At 40.3% G+C, this 23,017-nt stretch overlaps 1 protein-coding gene across 2 annotated transcripts in view; it reads right to left on the bottom strand.

Annotated features, from left to right (window-relative positions):
* Positions 1-23,017, bottom strand: part of znf827 (zinc finger protein 827) — a 97,749-nt gene that overhangs the window by 40,708 nt on the left and 34,024 nt on the right. For both annotated transcript variants that reach the window (XM_014997006.2, XM_014997007.2), the window contains exons 2-5: positions 20,351-21,622; positions 15,313-15,485; positions 14,125-14,620; positions 2,891-3,166 (exon numbers count right to left, since the gene is read on the bottom strand). In XM_014997006.2, the coding sequence (XP_014852492.2) occupies positions 2,891-3,166; positions 14,125-14,620; positions 15,313-15,485; positions 20,351-21,622 (2,217 nt within the window). The remainder of the gene's footprint in view (positions 1-2,890; positions 3,167-14,124; positions 14,621-15,312; positions 15,486-20,350; positions 21,623-23,017) is intronic.

Raw genomic sequence — 23,017 nt, 5'->3', positions numbered from 1 at the left:
TTTATTGACGGTTTTATTGAACAAACGGTGAACAAAAGGGTGATACGGACAGTTTTTTGTTTTTTTTTAAACATTAATATGTTAAGAAATGTATCACAATAAATTATAAACAATCAACGATACGATAAATGCCGACCCCTAACTGCATCGTCTTCTGAAGTTGGATTTTCCACTGGGAAACTGGAAGAAACTCCAACTACCCCCAGTTACAACTTGTAAGGCGGACTTTATGTTTCAATATGGCCGCTCCTCGTATCAACATTAGGAAGATGTGGTGGAAAAGTTTATTTTACAAGACGCACAGAGTGTGGTGTAGCGCCTGCAACTACAAGCTGTAGCAGCAGATGTTTATGGACTGATTTTAAAGTGATTCGGTAATGGGAGCAAAGACTTTTTGTGGATTATTGACTACAGTTTCTGTAGAGAAGTTTGTTTGGATGTGTAGTCGGAGCCAGGAGTCGTGTGATTGTGATGTGACTGACAAACTTCTTTCTTAAGTTTATACTCATAATTTTCAGCCATTGATTACATCCAGATTTACTGGATGTAATGTAGTTTCTTCTGGTGCAGAATCATGACTCAGAATCATGACTCATGTTTCAAATCTTTGAAATAAAAGCCGCATAAAATGCGACATGACCGTTCAGACTGCAGGCAATGCATCACCTACGGAAGTGGCACAGATTGGATGTTTTTGGAGTGAAAAGATTGGAATTGAGCCGTTCAGACTGCAGTGAAACAGCTGGATAGTGGTCAAATATAGGCAAGAAAAGCGGATTTGAGTCGCATTCACCTGCTGTGTGAACGTAGTCGAAGTCTTGTGATTCATTCATTCAGCAATACAGTCCTGAACTTCAGCATTTTCCATCTGAGATATATAGAGCATGAAAGGTAGGTCTGTTGCACAAAGGAGCATTACTACAGATCCTTCCTCCCAGCAGCTTTTAAAGTAATAATCTCTGCTCCCAACAAACTCATTTATTTCACTTCTTGTAAATATTTTTTATGCACAAATATACATTCATTTATGTTTTTTTAAATTACAGTAGTCAGTTGCACACAGCATGCTATTTTCAGAAATTGTACAATATTTTCTTATGTTGTAAATTTGCCTCTACTGTAGAGACAAGTCTTTATTCTTTTTTGACTTAGTTTGAATCTGCGTACTTCTATTTACCTTCAACTTGCAGCTGGTGCACCTGAATTTCCCTGTTGTAGGACTAAGAAGGATGTTTCTATTGAATTGATTGACTTCATTTATTTTTATTTCCTTTGCTGATTTGAAGCAAACAGGTGTGTTTACACAAATACACAAACTTCCAAGCTGTTCCACAAAGCTGCTGATCAGTTAGACAGTTAGCAGCACCTGGCAGCTTCAACATCTTTTTAATCCTTTGGAAGCATCAATTGTATTCTTAGCTTTCAGGATGCAATTTTTTCATTTTGGCATTTTTTAAAATCTGTTATTAATAGTAAAATTAGATTTAATAAATTCAGGAACAGATTGATTTTAGTATGTCCGTATCTTTTCACCGTGACTGTATAATTAAGCTGCAAAACAGTAAAAACAGAAATAAAACAAAGAATAGAATCCATACTTTAACTTTTCAAAATTCAAATTCAAAACTGACAATTTCTAGGAACACTAAAAACAAATTGCAAATTAAGGTACTTTATGTAAAATAAGAGCGCGGTTTACGACTAATTTAAAATGTATTTTACCAGGATAAGACAATAATAACTGCTCACATGTTTCACATGCCAGTTTCCCTCTCAAATATTTGAGAACAGCTCTTCACCATCCCACAGACAAACACCTGTCCTTGCTGCACTTCAACCACACCTGGCAAAATGAGCACCTTCTTTACAGCTAAATCTGGCAGCAAAACAAAACACATACATTTAAAACGAATCTCAGCAGCAGCAGCAGCAGCAGCACATGCATTCAGCTACAAAAGTTAAGAGACAAATCAGTGTCCCTGGTTTAGGAGTTGTTTCCAACATTCTTGTCAAGTTACAGTAGAAGATGCAGAGGCTAAATCATGCTGCACTGGAAGATGTCAGAGTGATCCAGGTAGGTTCAGACACAGCACACACACACACGCAGAGATGTGTCTCTTAAAATGACAAGCCAGGTTTGAGTTTTCAGTCTTAAAATATATGATTTAAGTGGTTTAGGAGGGATGTCAGAACATAAAACAAAGACAAATCACATAAATCTATGTTCAGAACAAGATGCAATAAATACATGTTAGAGTACAGCACAGCATCATCATTTAGCATTTAGACAAAAATGATCAATCGTGATTAATTGATTATTGAAAAAAATTCAGTAATCAATTAATCGCTAACTTGAATGAATGAATTTTATTTATTTTGAACATGATAGAAGTATAAAATCACACACATGAACAAGGAATGCAAAAGACAATCTTAATATGCTCGAAAAGGAGTAGGAAGGAGTACAAAACTTGAGCATACAGGCTCAAAAACAGTTGTTTACTGAAAGAACAGAGCAAAACCCAAACTGTACAAAATATATACAAATTTTGCAACCAAGAAAAAAAAAAAGCCTTTATCTGGAAATATTTTCTACCTAAAACTCATCATGTAGCATAAATTTAGCTCCACCTGGTCAAAAAAAAAATAAAAACTACTTCTAAGCACCTTTTGCCATCTAATTACTAATCAGTGAACAAGATCAGCCCTACACTGCATTAATGTTAAGTTGAGCAGAAAGGGTTAAGATTTTCACATGCTGATTTTAACTTTATTACATGCATAATTTCATAATTACATACAATAAGATCTGACAGAAGAAATAGAAATGCAAAACTATTTGCATATTTTTTTATCAACCATCACAGAAGTCTTAAGAGCACAAGCCTACCTGACAGCTTGATCAGCAGCTCAGAGGCCACCTTAACGTTGATATCCTGGCTCAGCAGGCTGTTTTTAGCCATGGGGCTTCCTTCCCTCGGCTTCAGGGACTCCATGGCTGCCGATGCCGCCGCCCCCGTCGGCCCATCCTGGCAGAACGACCCAGGGAAGCTTGGCTGAACCTGGCTCTGGCACTGCGAGGATGGTCTTGGGCTCGGTGTCTCCTCCACTTTGGGCTCTTCTTTCAGGTGGAATGGAGACTTGAGTGATTCCCTCTGGTTGGCTGCTGCAAGAGAGAAAAACGGCGAGATTAAAGGAGTGAGTTGGATCAAAGGATTCCTGGTGAAGCTCAAGTTAAACCTGGGTATGTGATGGCAAAGGATAGGTTAGGAAAAAAACATTATTATCTCAAAGAGAGGCATCCGAACATGCTGAACAGAAGATGATAAATACAGAGAACAAATAAGGGCACAGCTAACCATTTTTAAATAACAGATTATTCCAACAGTTATTATGATGAACGATCGATTAATCATATCAAATAAAATTTTTCATGTAACCACTTAGATTTTTTACATAAGGGAAATAGATTAGAAATACAGTAAGAGATGCAAATATATATATATATATAATTTCTTATTTTTTAAATAACAAAATAAAAATAGAATAGAAAGTTTTATCTAAATTACTGCTCTGACTGTGTTGTTCTTTCAGTGAATGGCCATTTAACGATTAATTGATAAGCAGATGATTGTTTTAACAACCTAGTAATCATGAATAATCATGAATAATCACGATTAATCGCTTCAGCCCCAACAAGCATCTTTGGAGTTTTGAACTGTAGTTGTGGTGCATTTTCCTTCACATCACACTTTGGCATCAAAATTATTTATTTATTGTTTCAGACCCAGATAGAAAACCAGCTTCACTCTACTGTAATGCAGCCTAGGTTAGAGACTGAACTGTCACATGGATCGCTCTGGTCCGAAGGCATCTCGAGGAGAAACTGGGCCACATTTAATCTGCCTTAGATGAATAATTAATAATTAGACATGGAGCAACAACTAGCCGCCAAGAAAAGAAGAGCAGGCCAAGCTGCTTTCTTTGTGTCTCTGTGAACGTTTCATTATTTTATCTGTTAAAGGGAAGGTTGGTTGTATTTTACAATATGATAGAAACACAGAACAAACACTGGCGGAAGCTGTAAGATTTGTCTATCATATATTTCACTGTAAAGTACAGGAACAAGGGATTTACCGATCACAGCACGTTTGAATTCTCAGTATCCCTGAGTTAAACTTCCTTCTTCATGAGACAAACAAAAAGGGAGTGGTGTCTGATTTTAGTGGTTGTAGGATTTCTCTTTTGTCTCGGGAAAATTATCACAAGCCATTTATCCCTATACATTTAGTTTCTTGTGTTTGCTTTGGTTGCATTTACCCAGAATGCCCTGCGGTATATTCTGCTTCCTTCTTTTGGAGCAGTCTCTGTTTCACTTGGCATTCATATGCATATTTAAACCACACGAACTGAACCAAGACCAAGATTTTCAGATGAACCAGGGTTCACTTTTTTGGTCTGCATCAGAGTTCAATTACGCATTCACACTCCCCAAATGAACCGGACTAAACAGGTTTGGTGAGAACGCATCCTTAGACACCAGATTACACCAAGCAGGAAAGCAGAGTTATATGAGAAGTCCTTTTGCCATATTTGGATGGGTTTATGTGAGTTTTAAAAATATTTTAAATCTGGAAAGTGTTATATTGCAGAGAATCGGGTCCAAAGACAAGCAAATATTAACTCATGCAACAGTGTAAATTATACTGTGTAATCCTACGAAGAGGCACAAATGATGGACAAGAAATACTGAATTTTTACACTGTTGCATTAGGGTTCTTCCTTAATGTGTTAGGATGATACTTCTTGTTTTTTTGTACATTTGTGATCTATGTGATGTTAAACACATAAAGGTCATTCAATCTTCCAGGTTAGTAAACTGCCCATGTTTTAATAACAGTAAACGTCTAAAGTAACTCTTGGAAGGCCCGTCCCCTGACGCCAGCAGACATAACTCCCAGGTAAGCGACTGCTGTCCATTCTCCTTTGACCCCAGCAGAGATCTGCTCCGGTCCTTACCCTCCCATCACACCTAACATCTCAAACCACCACAGGCCTGCTGCTGCCGGCCCCACGCCATCAATCTGTGCCGCCTCTGGCGCTTCTGATTAATGATGATCCATGGCCAAGAGCTCCAGGACAAGAGACGCGGGGCAGGGAAAGGGGACAGGTGTGGGTGTTTTGACCACCCATGTGATGCCACAGAGTCAACGGCAGGGCAGGTTTGGACTGCAGTTCAAGAGGGTGAAAAGGACGAGGTTGAGCGGTGAGGAAGAGGAGGGGTGGCGGTGACCTTCAAGTTCGGGGCCAGTGGCGCGGGGCAGCACACAGCACCAGCTGGAAATGTCACACTGTCGGGTGTCAGCGGGCAGGCTAAGTATAACCTGGTCAGCACCTGGAAGGACGTCCTCTAATTAGAAGCGTGTTGAGGCCATGTTGGATCAGATGCGGACCGCGCACACGGCCGCCGCCACCTTGCAAATGAATTCTTAAAATACACATTTAACCAATCGGAGATGGAATCATCAGCAGAAAAATCCTCCTTAGTGGAGCTGGAAGCAAGAAATCAGCTCCAGGAAAGTCACCGTACTCTGACCTTTGTTGTCTGGTGCTATAAATAAGACATTTCCACTCAGAATCTACATTACAGAGCACAATTAATGATTTACACTTGGGGCTGAAACAATTAATTGGATTAATCATGATGAATCAATTATTGAAATAATTATCAGCTAGTCTACTTATCAATCGTTAACTGAAGTATACAGACTCAAAAATGGGCATTTTCCTGAAAGAACCGTCAAGGCAGTAATTAAGCCAAAAATGTACAAACAATATATGTATATTGCATTAAACATAAAAAAATAACTTACTTTTTAATAACTGATTAATCCAAAAAATAGTCGACATGGACGATGGGATTTTTTAAAATCTGATGTATAAAATGACAAGGATTTTTCTTATACAATATTAGAAAAACTTTAAAATGTTCCAGTAAATAATTAAAATGTCTTTAAAATAAGAAAACAAACAAATATTCTACTGCCTAAAATGAAATAACACAGCCGTCCTTTAACTTATGTTTGATTGTTTGTATAAAAAAATTAGTTTTCTGCTTAAAATATCCTCAGGCCTTTCTTCTGGAATTAATATCATTAAATGGTTGATTTTTGGGGGGATAAATAGCAGAAGGTGCTTAATAGGGTTTTTTGTTTGATCAGTTTTGACTTTATTGAGTATGTTGGAGTTTTTTCAGCAAATTGGAGTCCATACTCCAATTAATTAATCAGGCAAAAAAGTAATTTTTATTTTAAAAAGCATTTTTAAATGCAATGTACTAATTTTATATCAAAAAGGCTTAAGCGGTACCATGTAAAATCTGCAAAATATATCAGTTTTCTTATCCAATCATCAGAATAATTGCTAAACTAATCGATCACTAAAAGCCCCATTTCCAAAGGGCAAGTTTCTTTCTTCCTGCAGGCAACAAAAAGGCAGCATGGAGCGCTAACAAGCAGCCATACTGCGGCACATTTCAGCCAGCAACACCAAGCTTACACTTTGGTCTTTTTGTCTGTCAAAGTTTCACAATTGTAATCGCATCATGACTGTCCAGTCCCCCGGCGGATCATTTTGTGAAGCGAGTGCATCTCTGCGGAGGAGATGGGCATCTCTGGGTGACTAAGCTTCTGTTCTGTGAGCTTCCTGGCAGGGTGGTTATGTGCTAACCAAGGCCGGTGACAGCTCTGTGTGCACGATACTGTACGGTAGGCTCTAGCTCAGGATGGACGATGCTATCAGTTTGTCTCCATGTTATCACACCCTTCTGACACCTGCCACCAACGCTCCTTTCCACCACCGTTCCCTCGCTTGCTTCTCTGCCTCGCTCTCTCTCGCCTCATCCGTCTCACTGCCAGGCGCTTGTCCGCTGCACCTCACCTCTCGCTCTGTGGTCAGGGCTGCCGTCAAATAACTTCATTAGCTTTCCACCTCTGTCATGCCGGCCTGCTCCCCCTCTAACAATCGGCTGCTGTTTTCTCCCAGAGAGGAATAAAAAAAAAGAAAGAGGAAAGCACAAGACTGCGTGGGGCAGGTTGAGAACCCAACAACAGCTGACACTGTGCTAGACACTGGACAGTGATACTGATGGCTGCAGAGGGGATGTATGGACCAGAGGTCACGCACAAAAAGCCAGAGCTGGAAGGAAAGAAACTCATATTCACAAAGAAGAAAAAAAGATGGTTTCATTTCAAAATAATCTGCAGCATTTCTACGTCTGGACTTAAATGGAGACAAATAGAGCTGAAATGAATGATTATTTTAGTAAATCGATTACTCTGATGATTATTCAGATAAAGAAATTGGTATCTTCATTTAACTACTTACGCCTTTGTGTACAATACTAGAAATACATTAAAAGCTACAAATAATGACTAGTTTTGGGTGAAACCCATCTACAAACAAAGGCATTTTTACCTGAAATGCAAAATGTATATATGCATTTTGTACAGTTTTGGTTTAATTAATGCTCTGAATGTATTGCTTCATCAGCAATTGGCCTGTGCACTTTGCCAGCTAATCATTACTGAATTAGCTGACGATTATTTCAATAGTCGATTCATCATGATTATTCTGATTAACGGTTTCAAATGTAAATCTCAAAAGTGTGGCATGCATTTCCACTCAATCCCCTTTCAACACAATTTCAGTGCTACCCATAGCTTTCAGTAGAAACAAAAAATCTCAGATGTTTATTAGTTAATGAACACACAGCATCAGGAATGTGCCAAAAGAAAAAAGAAAAGGAATTCACATAAGATTCGCGATTCTCATTTACTACAATTCGGAATCAAAATTAAATGTCCCAAAAACAATAAAATAAAACAAATTAACAAACAAAACACGAGCTACATATTGTTCAAGTTTCGTACAATGGAGAGTGAGCGCTTTGGGAACATAGAAAATGGGCCGAGTCAAGTTAAAGCGCCGTGACAGAACAATACTCCAAGCTGCCCGTCCATCTTTAGATCATCTGAAAATGGAAATAGTCCCCAACAAGACCTGGCTGTCCCACTAAACTCACAGGCCAGGCAGGAAGAGCAATAATCAGTGGAGCAGCCAACAGGCTTACAATAGCTTTGAAGGAGTTGTAGAGATCCACATCTCAGGTGGGAGAATGTGCTGACAGACAAGCTTTTATCAAACACTCAGCAAATCTGGCCTTTATGCACAGCAGCTTAAAAAAACAACACACACTGCAGAAAGATCACCATAAAAAAATCCTGTTTGCATGCCAAACATTTTCAGATTTTCTTTTAGTAAACAAAAGCCAAGTGTCCTTTTCTTTCCACTTCACAATAAAGCATTATTTTGTGTTGGTCATTCACATAAAATCCCAATAAAACACAATTAAGTCTCTGTTTCTAATCTGTCAAAACATAAGAAAGTTCTTGGGGTATGAATACTTATTCAAGGCCATATAAGGTGAATTTTTACTTTCCAAACTACTTAACCAGAAATCCCATTAGTATGATGGGTTTAGGAATCAATTCATAACGTTACAGGAGGAAAGGAAGACACACTGCCAGCGGAAAGATAAATAAGACAACTGCAGAAGCATCATGACAGATGCAACACCTCCCACAACCCCCTGCATGCCAATTATTCACACCCAGCCGGGGTCAAGCTCGCCGTGCCTGTGTCACCGCAGCGGGAGTGGGGGGAGTGGGCTGCGTTGGGAGGGAGTGCAGTGCCCACTGTCATTATTAACTCTGAGTCCAGTGGGCTCAGGAGAGGGCCTGTGCATTTCAAAGCACCTCTGTGGCTTTCATCTGCGAATCAGAATGTGGATCACACTGGACGGCGAACGGTTGTGTAAGTGTGCGAGGATAAAAAAATCAAAGCGTATCAGTGTATCACTCGATGGAAAGCAGGGCAGCCCAAAAAACTGACACGCTTATTATGTCAGGGGTCAGTAAGAGTTCAGATTTTTTTATTTTTTTAATGCCGGGGGGAGTCTATGCAACTCCCTCTTTCGACTCCTACTATGTCTCACTCGATCGCTGTCACTTTGTTTTTCTCCCCCCCTGCCCCGTTCCTTTTGCAGCTTTTTAAGCATCCTCCCTCACCCCTCTTAAAGGCCTTGTGGGACTGATGCGCTGAGACATCAGTGTAAAAGCAGGAGGGATGAGGTGCTTGTGTACGCACTAAATCTGGGTTGGCAGGGAGGTCAGAGGAAATGGAGTCTAGAGGTCCCAGGAGGAACTTCCTCACCTCCGTCTGCCTGGCAGCTACATGTCATGGCTTCGCTTCAACAAGTCCAAAACCGCCCTGTTACTCCAACAAACTAATAAAGGTTTAGCTTCTAATCACAGCATTTTCACACAAATGAATTCAAGCACCTTTCGAGCATTTTCAAGGTAAGTTCTCAAACCTTTCCAGCACCACACTTTGGAGTTAAAAACAATACAAAGGAATGAAAAAAAAAAAGACAGTTTCAATTCAGGATCAGAAAATTGTACTCAGGAGTAAAAAAAAGCTACTCAAGCACTGAGTAACTGATAAGAAAAAAATTACTTCATATTTAAAAATTACATCATCAAACAGACCAAATTATAAAGTTATGGGGATATGCTGGTATCTTAGAAACCAAAATGAAAATAATTCATATAAACAATATAACTACAAAAAGAAACATTTTTCCTAACCAATTTCTTTCAGCATAAAACGTATAAAGCTTTAACAAAACCTGCAAGTTTTTGTGTGTTTGGTGAATTTTTGGTTTATTACAAATTCAAACAAGTCGTGTCAATATAAATGACCTTCCTGCTCAAATGAAATACTAAACTTTACATAAAATGAAAGCTAACAATAATTATTGAAAAAAAAAAAAAATCTCAGTAAACTTTCTGGCATTTAGCAAATAGTTTGCATTACCAAAATTATTTCTAACATAAAACAAGAAAAGTTTAGTCTGATGATTTCAGACAGATGAAAAATGTGTCTTTTTATTACATCTATGAAAATATCTGGCTTCAGCTGTAAATGACATTTTCAAAATGTAGACTTTTAATCAAACATTAGACTTCACTTTCTTACAAAGCTGTGCAGTTTGAGTATCAAGCATTTTCGAAACCTTGAAAACATCTAATGAAAATTCAAGCATTTTCAAGGATTTGCAGCATCTATATGAACCCTGAGCAGCAGTGTTTGTTGGAAAGCCACGTTTTCCTTTTTAATCCCCTTCGCACAATGTCCTGACTAAGATGTCCGCCGCTTGACACTGGACTGACATTGCGAGGAGCCACCTCGGCTCCTCCGGGAGCGGCCTGGCCTTGATTGTGCAGTCTGGTGGCAGAGTGCGGCTGGCACCCGGGGGGCGTCGCGTGGAGATGGGGCGCGTGAGATCGAGGGGGAGTTAACTAAGCCGTCCCAGTCCCCGTGCATCCTGGAGGGGTCACAGGATGGCGCTCGGGGCGCTAATCATTTCAAATTATGAATTCCTTTTTAATTATGAATTATGCATAAATTTTTAATTAATCTAATGTTCCCAGGGTTTTTTTTTCTTCACATACTCGCTGAAGATCTCAATCTAATTACACGCCATCAAGCGGGAGAGTGGCAGTTGTAGCCTTGACCCTCGCTCACGACCTCGGTCAACCTTTCTCCATCAATCTCACCGTCGTCTCCAGACTTGTTCTTTTGATATTCTGCAACACGGAAAAATGCATCTAAAAAAAACAACCGAATCATTTTCACATGACAACAGCAGAGCTGGGAAAGTTTAAGAATGTTGCAACTTCATGGAGGGATGGATGAATGAAGAATGGATGGACAGATTGATGTCCATATATCTATATATATGTCTGTCTGATGGACAAATGAATGGACGAAAGGACGGACAGATTGACGGCTAGATGGATGGATGGATGGATGGATGGATGGATGGATGGATGGATGGATGGATGGATGGATGGATGGATGGATGGATGGATGGATGGATGGATTTTCATGTGCAGACATAACTCTTGACTTGTCCGAACTGCAGATCTGATCAGAAAATGCAGTAAACCCTATATGTTTATTGTAATGCAGAGATTCCACCGACGGCCCTACAGCAGACATTTTCTTCATAAATCAGATCATTAATTAGGGCTGCACACCGTTACATAAAGTGGCTGATTTCCATCTTTTTAGGATTTCCATCCCATCCCACTGCTACTAATCACACATCACATGCTGGGAGGCTGATGGTGACTTGCACTTTACCCAACGAAAACAAAACATGCAGGCCTAAAAATTGATGTTAAGAGCCGCTGAGCCACAGACGCCATGGTTTTTAAATAGGAAAAAAACATCCATGAGTGTCTTAGATCGACAGCCAAGATCGTGTTTTCCCCTCCGCCTCGCTCGGCAACAGCATGACAGAAGGAGGGACTGACTTAGATGTGTCTTGACCGGCCGTACTCAACATGAACTGACCACTCAGATGTGCCAAGTTTTGTAGATGGATTTGAAGAACCAGATCTCCCCCTCCTGTGCTTATTCCAGTGTTGCTGTGGGCTGGCGGGGCGCTGCAGCTGGAATATTTGTACCGTTTTTATCATGTTGACACTCTTAGCTGTAAAGCTACCTGCTCTTACCTAGCTAAAAAGAGTGTATGAATTCTCTAAGTGTCAAATCAAGATTTTGTTTTCTAAAAGTCAGAGAAATGTCTTATTTAATCACAACAATAATGGAAAATATTCTAAAAAGCAAGGCAATGAGTGAACCTTGCTACACCTGAAGGTATGTGTGAAATGCTTCAACAGTCCTCCATTTCAAAAACAAATGCATCTCATACAATGCGATCAGGTGTAAACACCTTTATTCCATAGAACAATCCCAGATTTGCACCAAAAAACTCTGATTTTCTGATCTTTGATTACCTTCAAAATCAAGTAGTAACACATCAAAACTGCAGTCTTGACCGAAACAATGAAGATTAGAAAAAAATGTCTCCCTTTTCTTATGACTAATGTTAAAACTACATTTACTTCATTAGTTCTTTAAAAGGAAATGATTACAGTAAATACCAACAACAGACTACACTTCTTTAGCTGTAGGGATATATTTATCTGGACATAATACAAATTATCTGGCCTTTATCAGGTCATGATTTAGAGCTAACGCCTAAAAAAATGAAGTATCATATTCCCCTTTGTCATTACAAATTTAACAGAAACAAAGCCACTGTGCGCCAGATCGTTGAGTCTCGGGTTCAGGGGGAACAGTGCAGTTTTCATCCTGAAACACTAATCAGCTCCTCTCCCTCAGCAGGTACTGGAGGGTGCATGGGAGTTTGTCCAACCAAGTCTACATGTGTTTTATAGACTTGGAGATGTTCTGGTATCAGAACCTTTAGTGATGGACCTTATGTTCCGCTGCTGAATCAAAGCTTGGTCTACATTGCTGGCATTTGGATTTGTTTCTGGTGAGAATTGAACTCCACCAAGGTCGTCTTTTGTCACCGATGCTGTTTGTACCCTTTAAAGATGACCAAATATGCTTCCCTGATCATGTTAGAATAGGTCTATGGCCTATGCAAAATATGTTCACCAAATTGTTTGCACAAAATTATTCTAAGATGATGAGATTTTAGTTTGTGCAATTCTGCCTATTTTCTTTCAGGATGAGCTGTTTTAGGTCACTATAAGTCCAAATAAGCTCTTGCTGGCCACACCCCACACAACTCGATGCTTAAACTCGGATGTAAAAATGGCTGCAAACAGTTGCACAATTATACAACCATACATCGTTGAAAAGCAGAAGTGGAGCCTCCTGCACAACCAACAAGTATGAAGCAAGTGGTTTCTGGATGGCAAGACAACAAAACAAAAACACTTGTCTCTTCCAGCAGCCGTTGTACATCGGCAGTCTCATTTTCTAAAGGATATTGTTCTAGAAGTCCCGTATCAAGTAACTTTAAAATCATGGAATTCAATCAATTGATAAATTAAAGATGAACCAGAAAATAAGAAACTGAGTAAATGTAAATTTGCATTGTGTTGAGAAGTTACAGGCAGGAACAATAACTTTTCTACTATAACTCTGCTAAGTTGTAAACTCCTGGGAAAGTTGTTGGCGCTCTCAAATATTTCCCACTTGTAAAACATCTTTCTCTTTTCCGAATAACAGACTGCAAATAATTAGAAAATTGTCTTCCTAGCTTGTTGGTCTGCAGCAGTTGTTTTTCTAAGGTCAGTGCTGTCATTTTTAATCCTGAAAAATCAATTAATCAAGTGGAACCAATCAGCAGCAACTGGCCGCTTCTTCACATTCAAATGGGAGTATGAAGTTTTCACAAACAGAGGAACTGATGTGTTGTTTTGTGTTATAGAAGTTGAATTTGTGGCAAGGTTTCTGCAGGTTTCACCAACTTTTTAAGACTATTATGAATTAAATTTAAGACGTATAACACAACAGAAATGTAAAAGAAAAGAAAAGAAAAGGTGTATTTTATATAGAAGCAGTGCTAAGCTTTTTTTGAACAGAAAGCATGTAGAATCATATGAGTTGGCAACAAATCCAGTGACAAAGACAAATTTATTGCCACCAACCTGACATTAAATATATTCATGATAGACGCAAAAACCTAGCCAGCTTGTTAGCAATGGTATGTTGGAAGCTAGTTAGCGATAGTCTCCACTGATCGCAACTCAAACATTTGGCTGACAGAAACATCCCATAAAAAAAATAAACTACACAGAATGAGAAAAAAATAGTCCTGCCACCACAAAATTTAAAACCTGTGATTAGCGAATTTAAGGCCAACTTATATTTCATCTTACGGATTTAAGACATACTAGGCCTTAAATTTAGACACATGAATATAAGACTTTTTGAGGACACCTTACAATGATTTCTACCCCATGTAAAAATTTGTAGAATCTTTTTCAAACATTTATTGTTGAATTGTCATGTTTGACACATCTTCAAGATAAATATTCTCAAAGTAGGTTTCAGATAGTGAAAACTAGTAATAGGAATGTCATAATAACCCAACTAAATGTCCCAAAATGATACAGACGTCATTTTGGTAATGCATTATTGTTATATTACCAAAGAAAAGAAACTTCAGCTCACCTGAAAGCTTCATAAGCAGGTCAGTCGCCGTTTTGGTAGTGATGTCGGGGCTAAAGAGCGAGGCTGTGGTTGGACCACTTGGACTGGATCTCATCCCAACTCCGATACCAACTCCAGGAAGGTCAAGGGAGTTGGTGCTGCTGCCGGGTCGGTCTCTGCAAATGCTGAATGGAGAGAGCACGGACAGATCCCTCTCCTGAGGCTCCTCCTTGACGTGGACGTGATTAGAAGACGCTTCGTTCGGAGGGGAGGTTTGTTGCTGGGCCTCGGCCTGCAGCGGCGATGCCTCGGCCGCTCTGAGGTCGTTGGTGCTGCCGTCGCCCAGCAGGGATCCCTCGCCCTCCGTGTCGGTGGTGGGCTCTTCTTTCACCTTGACGTCGGTGCGAGGGAAGTGCTGGTGGCAGCGCATGTGAAGCTTCAGGCTGAAGTGTCGGGAGGAGGTAAAGGGACAAAGTTCACACTGAAATGTCTCGCCTCGATCCTGGTGCTGATGTACCTGGAAGAGGAAGACAGAATCAGGAAATAAATTAGTGGAAAGGACCAGTTACTCCTCACTCCATATGTCAAAACTCCACACTTTTCTTTTTGTCCTCATTGCCTTTTCAGCAAATTTTGTTGACATGGCAGGATGGATGGACTGATGGATGAACGGATGAATGGATGGAATGATTGATTGATGAATGGATGGATGAATTGACTGCTGGTATGATGGATGGATTGAAAGATGGATTGATGGATATCCATCTACTAATGGACAGACTGATCCATCCTATGGATGGGCGGATGAAATTATTGATGAATGAATGAATGAATGAATGAATGAATGAATGAATGAATGAATGAATGAATGAAAAACAGCTAAATGGTTGAATTATTGGATGGTCTGATTAATGAATGGATGGACAAATGGATAGATGAATGACTGAATAGATTTATGGCTGGATGGATAAATGAACAGATATATGGATCTCTACAAAGAATATTAATTCTTCAAACATTTATTATTTTGCACCATGAAATAAAAACACAAAGAAATAAGAAATCACTCAGGGAAAAATTTGAACAATCAACGACTGCCATCAGATATTATACTGGCAAACATGTTTAAATAATCCCACAGGCACCAATTTCAGATCATTTGAGATAAAAAAAAAACAAAAAAACAAAAAAAACAGAAGATCATCCAACCTTCATGTGAGACTTGAGATTGTCTTTGCGAGCACAGCGGAAGGGACACAGTGGACACTGATGGCTTTTCAAGCCTGTGTGAATGACCATGTGTCTCTTCCAGTAGCTCTTGCGTTTGATGACCAGTCCACATACAGGACATTGGAAAGGTTTGCCGCCATCCTCAGGAGAGCCTGAATGGAAGAGAAGAACACTGTTGGTGTTTGCAGTCGACATGCAATGAGCTCTGTTGTCTTTTTACTACTGCAGAAATGCTATTTTAGTTTTGCAAAGACATTCTAGTAACAGAAGCGGAACCAACAGGGTGAAGGTCTTTAAAAATCTTTACAAACTGATTAATTTAGAAACTGTCAGACTTAAAGATGCAGAAAAACTAAACCGTTAATGAAACAAATTCGTGGAAAAGAAAATCCTATATTCTGAAATAATTGTTTTTAAGAAAACCGCCAGTGGCACAATCACCCGTAACAATGCAGGAATCAAGTTTCTAGGAACATCTAATTAGTAATCCATGACTTTCTGTTTCCCCGGGGAATAAATGTGGCGCGTCACAGAGACCCATTTCTCTCTCAATCCCCTCTGGCCACAGGGCTGAATGATGACCCAAGTTTATCTTGCCACCACACAAACGGAGAAGGATGATAAGGGAGGTAAAAAAAAAATCATTTCTGAAGATCCTGAAGCAAAAAACATCAACCTGGGGTCACTAAGTACCACCAACAACCACATCTACAGGTTGTTTAGGTGTCCTACCATCACAAACTTAATGAAGAAGTGTTTGCTAACTGGATGAGAGACGAAGTTCACACTGCAGGTTTTGATGCTCCATTTTGATATTTTGCACAGTGGTTCATGCTACTAATTAAATACAACCACAATCAGACTTCCGTGTGAACGGTTTTTGACCCCAAAGCAACCTGCATGTGCAGAAGACGTCAAATAGCAGCGCACAAATCGATGTCACCTTCTATGGATCGATTTGTTGAGTGATGAGAGAACATACAGCCTCACCACAACACCATAGCATGACATCGATTAGCTTAGCACTGAGTTATTCTTTACATTCATATTTACAGCATCCGGTTTCGTCTGGTGAAGAATTATGATGCATGTTTCATGTCATTGATGTAAAAGACAAACAAAATGCGACATTCGTTCTGATCGACTTGAAAATTTTTCTATATGTATCCGATTTAGTACCACAAATGGAAGTGGCATAAATGTATAACTTCATTTGTGCCACAACTTCATGAAATGCTCATCTTTCCTCTGTGTGGTCATTCTCATAAAATTTATTCTCATATTACAACAATATTCTTGTAATATTATGACGATATTCTATTAAATAAATAAAAAACAAAAAATCTTTGCCTAACCCTTATATCTGCTGTAGAGTTGACCTAAATTCAAAGTCCGAATATAAAATAAATATAAAACACGCTTGTCAAACAAGATGGCGGTCTTGGGCGTGCTGACATCACTCTGGAACTATGCAATGGTTCAGAGTTGCATAGTGTTTGGAATCCTGATTTTCCAAACAGTTCATCAAAGGCCCCTCTCCGTGTTTGACCTCATGAAGTATTGTAGGAGAAAATTGAGAAGGGCACCAATAGTTGTGGTAGTTTTGTTATTTCTAATCAAATTAAATAAGTATAATGCAATTAAAAGTTGGGTCTTTCTCAAGGTTTAAGTGTGAGATCTTGCTGCTTCAATAAAAGGTCAACATATGAGAGATTTTTTTACATTTCTTTATCAAATGTGCCAATAAATGAGGCCAGCACTGTTTGCAATGAAGTAGGAGAACGCGTCTGTACACCTCATGATGGGACGCATCAAGGGAAATGCCAGCTAGAAGCAAATGGAACAATGAGAGAGAGAAAACTCAGGCATATTTTAGTGTCTCGATTATTGTTGTTGGCTTCATATCCGGCATCCATTACTGTTTAATTGGTCTTATTAGAAAGAGGCATGATTGCATTACAAATTCTACAAGGGGCCTGTCAGGATGGCTTCATAAGTATTCCAGCGCCGTTCCTTGAAAAACATCTGGTAATCAGTGTTTGGTGAAATTACTGCGCTCAGCCATTCATTGACCTGAGGTGTAAAACCTCGAGACTGCCTATTTGCAACAATAAACCGCCATCTGCGGCCCAACCTCTCCCCGAGAGAGAATCAGGATACAAAAAAACAAAAAAAAAAAAAAGGGAAAGAAGCCCTGCTTTCTTAGAGTTAAGGTGACTGCAGCAGAAAAAACACAGGAGGAGGAAAGTTTGGGAGTTTGGTCCTTAACATGTTTGGAGCCATAGCGTATCGGAGGAAGAAACGGTGCAACACGGTTTTACAGTCAAACTGGCGAGGGATGACAGTAAAACAAGATACAAGAGTCGATAATCAAGGTCACATTTTTTCAGTCTGGCGACCAAACGACTACCTGCATTTTTACAGCGCTGCTCGACCTTGACGGCAGCCTGGGTTAGAGCAGACCCACCCCCACCCCACCCCTACACCCTTTTTAGCATGCAGATCACATAATATTACATCGATTCCTTCATCTGTCTGAAGTCAATTTGATCCAGCCATTTTAGGTTTGGCGGGGTTGCGACACAATCCCTCAAAAGTGCCCATCAATCTCTCTGAAAGCATTCGGTTCTCCCTTAAGACTACTTAGAGTCCCGAGCGAGATCCTTGTGTGCGCCATTGTTTGGGTTATGTGTCTACATCTGAGTGTATGCTTGCCAAGTATACTGCATGAGCAATACACACACAGAGAGAAAGAAAGAGAGAAAGGGGAAGGGAAGAGAGGGTTGGGGAAAGAGAAAAGTGTGCACGCATCTGTATCCAGTCAGTGGAAAGTATGATGTGTTTGGCCTTAAGTCTACTGTGCTGATGAGTGCAGAGGGCTCTGGTAAGAGGGGGGCTGCAGCCAGGAGGAGGCTGCTGAGATGGATATGGACTCCAGGGCGCCCCGCTGTGCCGAGCACACACTGACGACCCCCTTTTGGCAGCAGGCACATCCGAGCGCAAACGAACTGGTTTAGGGGAGGCAGCGAGGTCTCAGTCGGAACCCCCCGTTGCGCCCGCAGACCATTTCCCATACTGTAAGGCCAGCCAGGGCTGTTTTCTCTCGGTTGTGCTCTCTGCTCGGCTGACAGTTGAAGCTGAGGCTACACTGCTACTGCGGCGCCGCTGAAGTGAGAGCAAAACTATGACAAAACACGAGAAAACATGTCAGAGAAGTTCAGAGCTGTGCTTTCTCTGGGAAACGGATGACAGTTTTAGGAGGAGCAAAAAAGATTGTCATCGTCTTGAAGGTAAAGTCCATATTAGATGGAATCTATCATTAACAACACTTTTAAATATGTTAAGTCAATGAATAAACAGACCTAAGCAACTCAGACCAAATGATGCCTATTTGTGTTGCAAACATTTCTTCTTACTGAATGTAATATTAATTATTCAGAGTTCTGACTTGAATCTAATGAGATGGACCTAAAGATTAGGATGACAGCAAGGGGACCTTCCAACTCAAAGTCTTCGAGCTCATCAACACAAATAATAAAAAAAAAAATACAGGAAAAATGCAACAAAAAAAAAAAAAACCTTAACAGAACAAAAAACCTTTGCAAAACTTATTTGATTGATGTCTCTATCATTTCCTATCAAATTTCAAATTCAAATCAGTAATGGATTTAAGGTTTAACCCAAATAATGTTGGATTAAACTGTGTTTAGGTTGATACTGTGAAGGACTGGAAGGTAGAAAATGTTAAACCATAGAGACGATCTGTAAGGCAGATTCTATCCATAGCTATTCTATGATCTTGCACAGACTATCTGGAACAGTAATTCCCAAAGTTGGGGTCACATTTATGTAAATGCAGGGTCTTGAGATTCTCCTGAGACAATAGCCTACATACTAACAATAGCTATGTGTGTTTTATAAATAGTTTAATAGACAATAAAAAAGAAAATAAGACTTGAACAAATAAAAGCAACATATTGGTCAATATATTGGGTGCTGTTGCTGACTGTGTTTCCCCTGAACCACTTTTTTTACTGACTCAGTAGGAATGCTTGTCTGCTAAACCAAGAGTTGAGGTCAAGGACCTCTTACATTTTTATTCTGTGGGTCACAAGGCAGAGAGTTTGGGAATCAATAATCTCAATCATTTCAACATATAAATACGCTTGGTTGTGTGTTCAGCAGCCACCAGCTGGTAAATTAACATTTAGCCCGATATATGAGGGATTTATTCTAGAACAGTTTGTCCATTTAACTCAGCTTGGACTACAGGGACTGTAAATGAGGGTCAACTTATACTTTAAAGTATTTAAGTAAGTGCACAAGACACAGCAGGAAAACAGACAACTTCCTTCTGAACGTCACAATAAGAGTTTTAATGATATAGACTGTGCAGTACTGAATATACTTACATAAACGCTGGTTTTAGCTTCCACTGAATAGTGTATTGGTGTAGCAAAACTAAGATTTATGATTGGTGCTTTAGAGGTAACAACTAACTTCTCAGTTGCAGTGCCTAACACGGCTACTGGGCTTGGTGCTTAAATAACGAGCTGTGAAGCTTGTGATCTGTACAATTACATCTCCAACCGTGGGACTCACGCGCTTCTTAGTGAAACTACTTCAATAAACACAACAGCCTCTCTATCATTCTGGATTTACTGCAGGTGTCTCCGCTCTGCTGCGCACTTCACCAGCTACGGTAGGAAAACCTAATGAGGTAGCACAGATTGTCAGAATACTGGTGGAGCGGAGTCGTTCCTGACCCAGATGTAGAGCATGGACACTGGTGAGTCAGAAACAGCCAGCAGACTTCCAAGTCAAAGCCAACAGGTCCCGTACATTTGTTAGCTGAACACAATGTGTCACTGGAACCTTTCAACATGAATAAGGGCCTCTTCACATTTGCCAATTTCTAAATAAATGCGACTGAAGCGACATAGTCCAGAAAATATGATAATATTTTGCCAGGTCTTTCACCAATAGCATACATAATATTATTTTACATTTAGATTACCTGCTTGGTTGTTTGGTTTGCCTCTGCCCTTCGGCGTAGACGGTAACAATAACTCTAAGCTCTGCGTTGGTGTAGTGGGCGTCGGTGCTTTCTGGTTCTTGTCCAGCAGAGGCTTCACGTCCTCTTGGAGGACCCCTACAGTCGACAAAGGGGAACCGTCCTTCTTCTCTGCCAGTAGGTTTCCAGCCGCTCTGGCTGCCACCTCTTTGAGCAAGGCAGCAGAGGAGGTGGTAATTGACACGAGCGATAGGAAGGAGCTCGCCGAGGTTTGGTGGTCCGACACTGTGCTGGCTGTCGATGAGCCTTGGGTTCTCTCGCTCACTTTCTTGGAAAGAGCGGCGAGGGTGGAGCTCGCTGACTGCGGGCTGAACGGAGAGTTGAAGGCATCAAATCGCACCACATCATCTCCTCGACCGCCCCCACCCAACGTGGGCACTGCGGATGAGGCGGAGGTGGATGAGGAAGAAGTCGTTGAGGAGGAAGCAACGGCATTCTTGTCTTGAAGCACGGCGTTAGCTGCCGCTTTTAGCTTCTGGATTGCAGAATCTGGGGACAAGCTGGAGCCGCAAGGCGTAGAGCAGGAGGCCGGCGGCCATTTGTCGGCCACGCCTGCCCACACAAAGCCGCTTCCATTGGTGGGGGTGACAGAGTTAAAGGGGTCAAGGGGCTCTTGCTTTATGTTGGTGACTGAGGGTGCCAAGGAGGCTGGTGAGGCTGAGCCACTGTTGTTGTTAGCCAGTTTTCGAGCAAGAGCACTTAACTGCTGGGCATGATGGGAAGATGGAGAAAGGGTCAAAGGTGGAGCAAGGGCGATCGGAGGGGACTCTCCGCCAGCATTTCCCCTAGATGACCGACCCAGGACCTCTCCACCATCAAGTTTGAGTGAGCCTGCCTCTAGGAGGCGCCGCAGGTTGCTGCTGAGTGGTTTCCCCAGGGCTCGAGATGCTGCCTCGCCATATAGCGATGACACAACAGAGGAAAGAGTGTCCTGGGCCGAGAATGTACTTCCATCCAGGCCAAGAAGTTCCAAAGAGGCACGATGGACGGGTGTCGGGCAGCCCAGTGAGCTCTCGCCTCCACAGGTGTCATGATCCACGGAGCCGCCGCAGATCCCAGACTGGTCCTCAGGAGAGGAGGCTCTGTGCAGCAGGAGCTCGTCCTGCGTGTCGCCAAATGATGACGAGTCAGAGCGCGTGTCGGAGGCATTCCCAAACCAGCCTTCCTCCTCCACCGCACCGTCATTGGGGCCCTCTTCTTCATCGCCGTCCACATCTGCAAAATGACATAAAATAAAACCATTTCACCAGATGTAACAAGCAGTCTGTTGGAAAACTAATTTACAACATGATAAGCTTCTTTGAGTGCTTAGAAAATGAAATAAAATGAAATGTATTAATATTAATTGTGTTGGGTGATATGGCTTACAATGTGTTTTTCATGCAAGATCTGATTTTAATCTATTATTTCTCTCTTTTCTAAAATCATGTCCCACTCTAAAATTACAAGAAAAAAGTTGTTTTAATGACAAAAAAGTCGCTGCTGATAATAACTTGATGCTGATGTGTAGTATTTCCTCATCTGTAAAAACAATACCAAAGGATAACTTTAAAATATTCCTCATTTTAGTTTTTGTGAGTTCTTATCAAGTTACTACCATCACTCTCATAATACCATGACTTTATTCTGCTAATAATGTAACATTATCCTCATGTTACTTCTAGTTTATCTTAATTTGACTGTATTCTTGATTCTTGTAACATTATGGATTTATTCTCTTGTGTAAAGAGGCTTAAGTGGTTAAATGAAAAATCTGCAGAAAGTGGCAATTTTTTCATCCAATTAATCATCAGAATAATCAATAAGAATAATTGATTACTAAAATAATTGTTAGCTGCAGCCCTAATTTCCATCTAGGAATTTTTAGACATTGTAGGTATTTTGTGATGAATAGTACAAATGTACATAATTCCTCAACATCTCCAAAAAAATGTTCCTCAAAAATACATTTGAGACATAAAGACATGGTTTTACTAAGTCAGGGTGGTTGCACACCACACGTTTCTGATTTTTTTAATATCAAAAACCATGCATTATTTTCATGCAACTCCACAAATTACTACTCTATGTTGTTTTGTATGACATTGAATGCTGATACAATATAGCAAAGGTTGTGGTTCTTGTTCAAGATTCTGATGTAAACATGATTTTTTTTTTATTAAAATCAAAACAAAATTTTACCTTTTAGAAACACAAACAGGTTAGTGGTATAAAAGTATTCCAGATAGCACATTGGAGATTGTTTTGTGTGTAATTGAGTTTTTTTTTTTTTTTTTTTTTTTTTAAACATTTTTCCCACCCTTGGTCAGGAAGAGCCTGGTAAAGGGGTTACCATGACAACGGGTCCTTCTGGGAGGCTAGACAGCGAAGATTAGGGTAATGGAGGTTACAGAACCAGATTAATATTCATGAGCCTGCAGATACCACCAGGGAGCCAATAAGGATAGGGTTAAGGTCACCAAGGGTCATTAATATACACTTCATGTATCAATATTCATAAGGAAAACATTACAGCTTGCCAGACAAGGGCGAACAAAGAAAAGTGAATATTCCTGATACATATTAACAAACCTCCATAAGAATAAGTCAAAAGCACCTAGTCCGGGTGAA

This window comes from Poecilia mexicana, unplaced genomic scaffold, assembly GCF_051168715.1.
Source record: "Poecilia mexicana isolate PSO_F unplaced genomic scaffold, ASM5116871v1 scaffold_1, whole genome shotgun sequence".
NCBI classification, from domain to species: domain Eukaryota; kingdom Metazoa; phylum Chordata; class Actinopteri; order Cyprinodontiformes; family Poeciliidae; genus Poecilia; species Poecilia mexicana.
This window is presented reverse-complemented; position numbering and strand designations above follow the sequence as displayed.